Source organism: Cricetulus griseus, assembly GCF_003668045.3.
Source record: "Cricetulus griseus strain 17A/GY chromosome 1 unlocalized genomic scaffold, alternate assembly CriGri-PICRH-1.0 chr1_1, whole genome shotgun sequence".
Classification (NCBI taxonomy): Eukaryota; Metazoa; Chordata; class Mammalia; order Rodentia; family Cricetidae; genus Cricetulus; species Cricetulus griseus.
The window spans coordinates 102827599-102839021 of record NW_023276807.1 but is presented as its reverse complement, the minus strand read 5'-3'; the positions used below and the strand labels follow the sequence as shown (position 1 = coordinate 102839021).

Below are 11423 nucleotides of genomic sequence, written 5' to 3'. Positions count from 1 at the left end.
TGGCTCTGCACAAGGTGCTGGCTGGCTCAAGCCAGCAGGCAGCTGGGGGTCACATTTCTGTACACCACAGCCCACAAGAGAGAATGTAGGACTAAGAAGCTGTGTTTGGCTCTGCGTTTGTGTTTGAAACTTAAAAAAAAAAAAAAAAAAAAAGCTTTTTTAGGTCTTATGTGGAAATATGTGTCCGCACATTGGATGCCATATGTAGTTGGATTTTTCTTTGGGCTGCCAGCTCACAAATGACACAGAGACATTATTAATTATGAAAGCTTGGCCTATAGACTAGGCTTGTTCCTAACTAGCTCTTATAACTTAAATTAGCTCATTTATAGTAATCTATGTTCTATCACATGGCATTACCTCTTTATTGTGGAATATTTATATGCTATGTAAAAGTATATTGCTATGATTAGTATAGTAAGAAGCTGAATGGCCAATAGCTAAGCAGGAGAGATAGGCAGACTTCCAGGAAAAGATGAGGAACTCGGGATGAATCTAGGCACTTGAGGGAGATGCCAAATGAGACAGGTATTCAGACGTACAGAATGAAAGAAGGTAAAAGGCCACAAGACCAAACATAAATTAATAGAAACTGGTTAAGTTACAAGGACTAGTTAGGAACAAGCCTAAGCTATAGGCCAAGCATTTATAGTTAATAAGAAGTCTCTGCATCATTATTTAGGAGCTGGCTGCTGGGACAGAGAAAGACTTGTCACACCTTTCTTCCATCTTGCACCTCCTGTTTCCTTTCTGAGTCTCCTGGTGTCTCCCGTGTACCTAGATTCCCTTTCTTTTCTCTCCCCAGAAATCCTGCCTATACCTCCTGTCTAGCTATTGGCTATTCAGCCTTTTCTGCTTCAGAAAAATGACTGGGTAGATTACTCCTTCCCAATGGGCTGTGCTGGGATACTAGTCAAGCATCCTTGCCAGAGGTCAGCTGGAATTAGGACTTGCTTACATCCAGAGAACAAATCCATTAAGTTCATACTGAAGATCCTCACTTACTATGCTGGCTTCACACCACAGGAACAGAGGAAGAATGGGGAAAAGCATTCCTCAGAGAGCCAAAGCCGGGTAGTGGGATGTAGGAAAGTCTCAAGGAAAGATCTGGTGCTCCAGGATTGGCTTGCAGATCTGTGGAACACTGAAGTTTTCCACTGAAGGGTCTTAGATCTCCACAAACCCGCAGCCTACCATTCCGGTCACACTATGAGGAAGAGGATGCTGCCAGATCTATTCTGGAGTGGGCAGGGATAGATGTGAGTTACCACAGAGGTGACCTGCCAGGAGCGCACATCACCTATGGAGTAGGGGTGCTAGCCTGGTCTCGAACCAGGGAGCTAGGACCAGCTAGCACAGCCTTCTTCGCGGAGCCTGTCCTCGGACAGGGAGTTCTGCTCCCAACCTACCCTTCGTCAAAGCCCCAGGAGCCATTTGCTACGCCTAGTATAGGACTTAGTTGCAAGGAAGCTAGACGTCGGTTCTAATGCTGCCAAAGCGTCCGCAGACCAAAATTCGAGGGTTGGTGCTGCAAACATGCAAGACTATCTGCAGGAAGTCCTGAGCTCAGCAAGAAAGCGCACGCAGCTCATCCCTCAAGGAGGAGCCTGGACGAACGCTTGTAGTTCGGGAAGGAAAGCCACCAGGGTGCAGGCTGGGACTGCTAGTCCGTCAACTAGCCGCCCGTTGCACACTGGGATTGGTAGTCTGTGGCGCGGGTTCTCTCCTCACCTAGCCCGCGGGTGCCTAGGGGCCAATGGGAGCGGCGCCGGCCCTGCCAGCCCCGCCCCGCGCCTCCGGACGTCTGTGCCGGGACATGGCCGCTGCCGGTACTGGGTCCTTGAGCTGAGCGCCGGCTGCCGGAGCCAACCGCTGCGGTCAACCGTCAGAGCGGGCCGGCCCCAGGCGGCGGGACGGGGAAGAGCCGCCGAGGAAGCGGAGACCGCCATAGGACGCCGCCGCGGCGGGCGCATGGCATCCATCTTGCTCAGGAGCTGCCGCGGCCGGGGCCCTGCCAGCCTCGCGCCGCCCCGCGCCACCTCCCCGCGGGGTAAGTGGCCGCCGAGCACCGGACCTGTTGTGGGTGGCCAGGGACCTGCGCGGGACACTCACGCGCCCCATGCCCCGAGGCAGCATGGTGATGACAAGTACCCAGAGGCTCTATGCCGCCTGGACTGGACAGCTTCGCTGTGACCTTAGTTGCTCCGGTCGCTGCAGGTCACCGCTACCGACGGAGGCGTTGGGAAAGTTCCTTAGGGCTGTGGCTGCCCTGGCGCTCTCCTCGATGATGAACCTAACCCAGGCGTGCCCTTTGGCCATCTCAGGCCTGGAAGCCGGAACTCCGGCACAAGGAGATTGGGTTTTGGGTGATGCCAGCACAGAAGGCCGCTCCCTGGGGTGGGGTGGCCGCTGACTAGGGTTTCTAAGGAAACTTGTATGTGTCCTGTTTGTAAGTTACGTTAAGGATGAAACTTGGTCTGTGAGAGTGGGACCCAACACTTTATGGTTTACCCTCAGAAGCACAGTTCTTGTCACCTTAACAGTATTGGGAGCTAGGCATGGTGTGCCAGGCGTGGTGGCACACGCCTTTAATTCCAGCGCTCAGGAGGCAGATGCAGGTGGATCTCTGAGTTCTGGGCAAGCCTGGTCTATATTTCGAATTTTAGACCGGGCTACATACACACACACAAAGCAACAAAACCAGTTATGATCAGTGGAAAGACAGCAGAGTATATGTGGGTTTGGTGCGATTTTTCAAGCTGCCTCTGCTATAAGAGCAATCTACCTGTTAACTTGTTCAGGATGCTGTAAAGCACTTCTGCCCTTTCTTATTTCTGTGGCTTAAAAATTAGCTGGTATTTGTGTGTGTGTTCTTATTATTCTAGGCATAAGATTGTTTTCTGTAGTTAATCAGTGCCCTTTGAACAAAAATATTGCTTCCTTGATAGTGGGTTAGTAAGCTGGTTAGCTGTGGAACCAATAGTGCAGGACTGGATAGCAGATCCCTACACTCACTGGAATGATGTGCTGGCAGAGGCAATAGGCCAATAGGATGAACATTCTAGTTTTTAGTCATAGTGAATAAATTGAGGGCAACATTGCACTAAAATTCTCTTTACTTTTTGTTTGTTTGTTCTTGTTTTTTGAGACAGGGTTTCTCTGTGTAGCTTTGGAGCCTGTCTTGGTACTCGCTCTGTAGACCAGGCTGGCCTTGAACTCACAGAGATCTTCCTGCCTCTGCCTCCCCGAATGCTGAGATTAAAGGCGTTTGCTACCAATGCCTGGCTTTCTCTTTACTTTTGAATACCTACCTTATTCTGCACTTTTGTGTGACATACTTTATTCTGATATTCTCTTTCTGTTTCTTCTGAGACACCACATTAAGTTAGTCCTTGTGACTTTTCAAATTGTAACAGTTTCTCAGATTTTGCTTGTTTTCCATGACCTTGGCAGTTGGATGAGTACTTAGGTCAGGTGTGTTGTAGTATGTCTCTGTTGGTATTTTGCTGATGAGTTCTGGGGAGGAAGGCCACAGATACTAAGTGTCTTTCTCACCACATGCTGCCAAGGCTCTGCAGTTAAGGTAAACTCATCATTGTTGATGTTGACCTGGTTCCCTGGCTAAAGTGTGCTTGTCAGGTTTCCACTGTGGAGTTTCTTTCCTTCCCCTTCCTTTTCTTTTTTTTTTTTTTCTTATAGTTTCAGAGGTTTAGTCCATTATCATGACAGGACATGACAGCATGCAGGCAGATATGATGCTGGAAAGGTAGCTAAGAGTTCTACATCTTGATCTGTAGGCAGCAGGAGTCTGTGTCCCCCTTTGCCTTTCTGTGCTGTTCTCTATGAAAAGAAGTCACTTGATATATAGAAGTGGAGCTGACAGATCCTATAGTGTGTGAAAAAGAAGCATCCAGTCCCTGATGCAATTGTGTCAAGGCTTAGGAAAACAAAAGGAGACTGGATTGGAGTGAGACAAGCAGCTGTTGACAGCTGCAAGGTGCACCAGACCTGGAGACTTTGCATGAAGGTCAGGTAGGACATTGCCTAAAAAGATATAAAAGTCTCTTGGAGACCAGGTGAAAGAGGGAAAGACATTTGGTCTTTCCCCCTGTTCCTCACACTGAACTCCTAAAGCTTTTGGAGTGATAGATAGCAATGAATTTGTTACTTTTTTTGTTTGTTTGTTTTTGTTTTTGTTTTCTCCTGAGACAGGGTTTCTCTAAGTAGTCCTTTGCTGTCCTGGAACTCTGTAGACCAGGCTGGTCTCAAACTCGGAGAACTGATCCACTGCCTTTGTCTTGTGAGTGCTGGGAGTGTGTGTGCCACTACACCTGGGCTGAGTTTGTTACTGAAGGAAAGTGGGGAGTAGACCTAGGCAGATGAGGAGAGGCCTGTTGTAATGAGATTAGAGGGCTGGGACTTAAGCCTAACATCCAGGGAGGTGGAGAATATAGAGTGGTCAGTGGGCCAGAGGAAAGGATACTGCAGAAAGAACCTGGGTTGCTCAGGACTCTCCTGGTCATGTCCATATCTCCTTTGGCTACTCATTTGTATCCTTTGTGGTAAACTGTGACAATGTCTAGAACACTGTGCTGGGTTCTGTGAGTTGTTCTAGCAAATTATCAAAATCAAGAGGGTGTTAAGAACCCTTCAAGGGGCTGGGCGGTGGTGGCGCATCACTCGGGAGGCAGAGGCAGGTGGATTTCTGTGAGTTGGAGACCAGCCTGGTATACAAGAGCTAGTTCCAGGACAGCCTCCAAAGCCACAGAGAAACCCTGTCTCAGAAAAACAACAACAACAACAACAACAACAAAAAACCCTTCAAGGACTTGAGAGATGGCTCAGTAGTTAAAAGCACTGATTGATCTTCCAGAGGACCTAGGTTCAATTTCCCAGCACCCACATGGCAGTGCACAGCTGTCTATAACTCCAAGATCTGACACCCTCACATACATGCAGGTATAACACCAATGCACATAAAATTTTAAAAAGAACTTTTAGATTTTAAAATGTTATGTGTGTCTGTATGGGTATGTATACTGTATGGGTGCAGGTGCCCATGGAGACTAGAAGAACCCATAGAACTGGAGTTACAGGCAATTATGAACCAGCCAATATAAATATTGGAACTGAACTCAGGTCTTCTGCAAGAGAAGCAAGTACTTTTAACTGCTGGACTATCTCTTGAGACCAAACCCCAAATTTACAGACAGCAGAAATGCAGGCTGCCTTCGTAGCTGTAGTGGAATATGGACCTTGAGCCTACCACCCTGAATGGCTTTGACAGTGGAGCAGTAACAGCCTGCCGATGTTATTTGGGGGAGAACCCAGGGAAGGGAGCTGGTCGAATGGAAACAACAGAGTAAGATCTGCCCAGCCTATCTTCTGTGGCCAATGGAGTGTTTCTGAGCCAAATCCTATAGAAGTAGGATTGGAAGGGACAGAGAGGAAGTCCTGGTAGGGGTTCCATTCAGACCTTCAAAAATGCCTGGTTAACACTTGCTTGCTTACCTTTCTTTATTTCTGTCATAGGTAATCTGAGGGATCGATCTTGTCTCAGTTGTACCAGGACCGTGGGGTTAATAAGCCATGGGTAAGTAAGCCCATCACTGAATGTGTCACTGTTCATGTCCGCTTGAGGATGTTGGCCATGCACCTGGATTTTCACTTTTCAGGGAACTGACAGCTTCTTGTTTATTCCTTGTTTCTTTTAAATCATCATCTGTTTACTTTGATGGCTATAACCATATAATGTTGGTGAATTTTAAGAGAATAAATGCTCATAATCCTAGTACCCAGTTATGTATACTGCTGGCATTTTGGTATAATTGCCTTTTGGTGGTTGTCTTTGTCTGGTTAGTTTGGGTTTTGGTTTTTGTTTTGTAAGACAGGGTCTCCATATATAGGATATGTAGCTCAGACTGGCCATCATTTTTGATGACCCAATTGCTTAGCCTTCTAGTTACTGGAATTACATGTGTGCTCCAACATGCCTAGCCTGACGTTTTTACTTATATGTCTGGTTTTTGGTGTAGTTGTTATCACTATAGTTTTGTCTGCCTTTTATGACTAATCTTCCCATGCTCACACAGCTGTCCTCTTTAATGACTTTCCATAGAATCTTGCCTAATTCTTTTCAGCTGTTTGTGGCAGGAGTGTTGGGATCTGTCCATGACAAGGCAGACCCGCTCTTGAATACCTTACCTTGGTCTTTCAAGGGTACCTGTAGCTAGTCTTTCTCTGTCCCACAGCCAGCTTCTAAATCATGACATGGAGACTTAATTATAAAAGCTTAGCCAATAGTTTAGGTTTGCTTCTGATAAGCTCTTATAACTTAAATTAGCCCATATCTTTTAATCTATGAGGTTTTGTTTGTTTGTTTGTTTGTTTGTTTGTTTTATTGTGGCTTTGTTACCTTTACTTTGTAATGCCCATGCTGCTTGCTCTGCATCCTGGCATCTCCTGTCTTCTTCCCAGCGTCTTCTCTGCCCCGAAAATCCTGCCTAGCTATTGGCCATTCAGTTTTTTGTTGGCTTTTTTTTTTTTTTTTTTTTTTTTTATTTATTAGTTCTAGTTAGGGAACAAGCTTGTTTCACATGTAAGTCCCTTCTCCCTCTCCCTCCCCTCACCCCATCCCTTCCTCCCCCACCCCCAGCCTACCCCCCACTCCATCCACCCACCACTCCCCAGGCAGGGTAGGGCCCTCAACGGGGGCTCTGCAAAGTCCACCAAATCTTCCTGTGCTGGGCCTGGGCCCTTCCCCATGTGTCCAGGGCCAGAGTGTAACCCTTCACGTGGGATGGGCTCTCAAAGTCCCTTCTTGCACCAGGGAAAAATGCTAATCCACTTCCAGAGGCTCCCTGGAGTGCAGAGGCCTCCTTATTGACATCCATGTTCAGGGATCTGGATCAGTCTTGTACTGGCCTCCCTGACAGCATTTGGGGTCGATGTGCTCTCTCTTGTTCAGGCCAACTGTTCCTTTGGGTTTCTCCAACCTGGTACAGACCCTTCGCACTCATTCCTCCCTCTCTTCAACTAAATTCCCGATTTCAGCTCAGTGTATATTTTGGATGTCTGTCTCTGCTTCCATCAGCCACTGGATGAGGACTCTAGTTCCTGGGTCGGTCGGCGGAATGGAAGAGTGGGGTGCTACCAGATTCAGGGAACAGAGGCCATTCAGTTTTTTTATTAAACCAATCTGAGTGTACAAAAAAATGTACAAAAAGATTATTCTACAATGGCTACTTGCCTCAGGGATGCCCACAGTATGCCCCTCACCTCACTCAGGTTGTATAGTAAGTCAGGTGTATTTAGCCATTCCCTTTGGTACCTAAAGCCTACAAGGTGACAGTGCCTATGAGATGGTGGCAGCATCTCAGATGAGGCTTTTAGACTTGCCCCAAGGTTGCTATTCTTCTTGTTTCTACCTCAGCCCTGTCTTACCCTAAGGACAGGGCCAGGAAATACCCTTGGCTGTCAGCTCAGATCACTGAAAGGGGGTTCATCTTCTTCCACTTCCATGTTCCTATCACTTTCCTCTGGGAAAGCAGGAAACCAGTGTTATCTTCTGTGCACTTCCTGTCTTTTCAGTTTCTCATTTCTAGAGGGTTTTGTGTTCACTTAAAGCTGTTAACTAAGTACTCAGCTCTGAAACATAACCAGTGGCACTTCTTGTAACAGATTTAATTCCCTGAAATAAAGACAAGTCATTTGTGAAGACTTGGTTTCTGTTAAAGCACATTTGGCTTGATGCCTTGTCAAGTGCTGGGATAAATAGGAGGGCCTGTGGGCTTCTTGGACACAGCAGCATTTCTGGGGCTGGATGGCTACTGCATACACATCGCTTGGTCAGATCCCCACACAGCTGACTGAGAGTCCTTGTGTATGGGCTTCCACCATGTGCCTGAAAGAGTCCTTGTGTGTGGGCCGCCACCATGTGCCTGTTGGGTGAGATGCTCATTGGATTTCTCTTTGGATATTTGGATAGTCTCAAGACTTGTCATGGAATCTTCTTTGTGCCAGTAATGGTATTAAAGTCTGTGTTCAGAGCTTCTTTCACTCTTTTATGGTGTGTGTGTTTTGTTTTGTTTTTTGAAACAGGATTTCTTTGTGTAACAGCTCTGGCTATCCTGGAACTCGATCTGTAGATCAAACTGGCCTCCTCGAACTCACAGAGATCCACCTGCCTCTGCCTCCCGAGTGCGGAGATTAAAGGCGTGCTCCTCCCTTCAGCCCCCCAGTTTAGCTTCTTTCACTCTTCCTGAAGTATGCTGGTGAGCTGTTGAGGCCCAGTAGTCCCTGCTCTTGGAGCTCAGGAGGAGTTAGAATAGGATTTGATGTAGAGTCTCTGGTTTTAAAGAGCCAACACCAAATGAAGATTAGTGGGGTGCTCTGTAGATGCCTGTTTTCCTATAAGGCCATAAAGGTGTGAGTTGTAGGAACTATGATTTATGACTGAATTGGCCTAGATGTTAATCCATACTTCAGGGCAGTATATGTAGCTAACACTGGGATCCACCGTATGCCATTTTCCTTAGTAAGTTCTCTGATTGGCACTCGAATAGGGACCAGTTCCCCACCCTTATTCCGCTGAGATTTTGAGTGTCCTGGATGAACCTATCAGTTCTCATAGGCTAAAACAACCTTTGTGGTGTTGTGACTGAAACACCATTAAGCTATCAAACCACTTGAGATTAGCAGCTTTTTGTTTTGTTTTGTAGAGTTGGGAATAGAACCTAAAGCCTTATGTTTGCTAGATGAATACTTTTATCAACAAGTATATCCACAGTCTCAAGATTAGCACCTTTTTTTTTTTTGCTTCCGAGAGATGGGGTTTTCTGTGTATCCCTGGATATCCTGGAGCTCACTCTGTAGACCAGACTACTGTAGTATTCTATTACACTTTACTTTTTTTTTTCCTTCTCGTGTTGTTAGTTCCTCAGACAGGAAGCAAGTATGGTCTAATATGGTATAACCACAGGCCTCTAAGTAGAGAGTGTCTGCACTTCTGGAATCATCTCTTGATTTTGAAGGCTACAGCTCTGTTGTTCTTACTTTGTGCTGAGGATGACTTGCTTCCTTGACAGCACTTCCCTGAAGAACAGGGTGACTTACCCTGGTTGGTATCTTTCCTGACAAGGACTCTCCTTTGGTTACTAGCTTGCTTCATGTCTTTGTAGGAGCAGCCTATGGTTGGAGGCTCTGGGGTACATTAAGGGAGTTGTCCTCTTGGGAATGGCCTACAGACATACTTTTGGCATTTGTGTAATGTTGATGAAAGTTGTAAACACTGACAGCAGAAGAGGTGTGTCTACCCTCATCTTGTGTATGTGTGTATTTATGTCGGTTCGTGTGTCCCATTTCTGTTCCTGCCTGCCAGATAGCTAAGAATATGTAGCTGATATGGTAAGGCTCACAGACACTTCTCTTTTGTAAGGTGCTACTTAGTCTTCCTGCTCCTAACTTGAAGGCTAGACATTCAGGCTTGGCAGGACATAGGCGCAGGACCCTTATGTAGATGATCACCCTTGCTAAGATTCCTGGCTTCATAATGTAGGTAGATGGGTGCTGTATGATTATCAACCATCCTGGCAAGTCTATGTTTGTAGAGATCAGAGGACAAACTGTGGAAATCAGTTCTCTCCTACCATGTGGATACCAGGGATTAAACAAAAGTCATGAGACTTGATAGTCAGCACGTTTACCCACTGAGCCATCTTGCCAGCTCTAACAGTGTGTTTCTTGTTGAAATATTGTGTTTGGTTGGTGCTGTTTCACTCCATTTTGTAGGTGATTTTCTCAGAAGAGGAAAGGGAAAAACAAGAGGAAGTCAGGAGATAGGGTGGTGGAAGCTAGGACCGTAGTCTGGCCCTTTGGTTAGTGCTGGTGAGTGCCAGCAGCACCAAGATTATTTCTGTATTGGTGAAAAATTTAAGAATGTTAGATAGCCATCTAACATTCAGAGTTCAAGGCCATCCTGGTCTACAGAACAAGTTCCAAATAGGCTCCAAAGCTACACAGAGGAACCCTGTCTTAAAAAGAGAAAGAAAAAAAAGAAAGAAAGAAGGAAAGACTTATATAATTTGGGTAGAGTTGTGGCTCAGTGGTCAGCACTTGGCCTAGCATATGGGAGGCCCTGGGCTCTACTGTTAGCAATATATATATATATATATATATATATATATATATATATTTTTTTCCCCACTGTTTGAAAAGCAAAACATAGCTGGGCGTTGGTGGTGCACGCCTTTAATCCCAGCACTCGGGAGGCCTCCAAAGCCACAGAGAAACCCTGTCTCGAAAAACCAAAAAAAAAAAAAGAAAGAAAGAAAAAGAAAAAGAAACATTATGTGTAAATTGTCAGTAACAGTGGTTAGTAATGAGTTCAAGACCAGCCTGGTCTACAAGAGCTAGTTCCAGGACAGCCTCCAAAGCCACAGACAAACCCTGCATTGAAACCCTCCCCCCCCCAAAAAAAATACAAAAAACAATGGTTAGTAATGTCTGTGATAGCAGTGATAATGGCTCAGTGGGTAAAGGCCTCTACCACTAAACCTGTTGACCTGAGTTTGATCCCCGAGATCCATATGATGGGAGGGAAGAATGGACTCCTACAAATCATCCTCTGACCTATGAGGCTCTTATACCTCATCCTCCCCCAACAACAGCAAACTCTTTGATGAGTTTAAGAAGAGGAAGATATTGGTTCAGCTCTTGCCTAGAATGCTGTGTTGCCTGCTTCATCTTTGTACATGTGTCTTTGTCTTGGTCTGTTGGCTGTCCTTGCACCTGCAGGCATCAAACCTTCTGTGGAAGCTATACCCTTCCTCAGTGAGGATGGGAAATTGATATTTAAGCCTGGTGATGCACTTGTCCCATGTGCAGAACTGTCTTCTCCTGTACTTTAAGGTGAGGCCAAGGTAAGAAGGTAGAAAGTAGAGCCTGCATCTCTCTGTTGGTAAGTAGCTGAATGGTACTCTGAAACTGGTTGTGCTGTCTTGTTCCTTATGGCTTCACCCCAAGTGATGTAACACTATGGTTCAGGACAGAGTGGATCAAAGGCCTCTTCACAACTCCAAGGTTTCAGAGCCAAGGAAATCTAGAGGTGTGGTAATATGGAGCTGGGTGTGGCTTGGAAAGAGATTGACAGCACTTTACAGGAGCCCCAGGGAGATAGATGAAGAGGGTTGGCTGGCATACAAACTCACAGACAAACGATCTCACTGTTTTCACTGGTCCACAGACATGTCCATAACACTCTTCTCTGATATTACTGCTTGCTGAAAGGTCAGTGTGAGCTTATGATCTGTGACAGAGGACAGATTTGGAGTTTGGAGAATGTCATAGCCAGTGATAGCACCAGAGCTGAGCCTAGCAGCTAGAGCCTTGGAGACCATTAAGTCCCATGCCCTGATTCTTTGTGG

The 11423-nt window shown here is 46.2% G+C and overlaps 1 protein-coding gene across 3 annotated transcripts in view; it reads left to right on the top strand.

Annotated features, from left to right (window-relative positions):
* The first annotated feature begins 1521 nt into the window (after positions 1–1521).
* The window catches only part of Letm1 (leucine zipper and EF-hand containing transmembrane protein 1), a 38741-nt gene continuing 28839 nt past the window's right edge, over positions 1522–11423 (top strand). The window contains exons 1-2 of one of the 3 annotated variants that reach the window (XM_027387195.2): positions 1522–2050; positions 5533–5593. In XM_027387195.2, the coding sequence (XP_027242996.1) occupies positions 1537–2050; positions 5533–5593 (575 nt within the window). In that variant the 5' untranslated portion in view covers positions 1522–1536. Of the gene's footprint in view, positions 2051–5532; positions 5594–11423 lie in introns of those variants that run through there. The other 2 variants (XM_027387196.2, XM_027387197.2) reach the window with 2 other exon arrangements.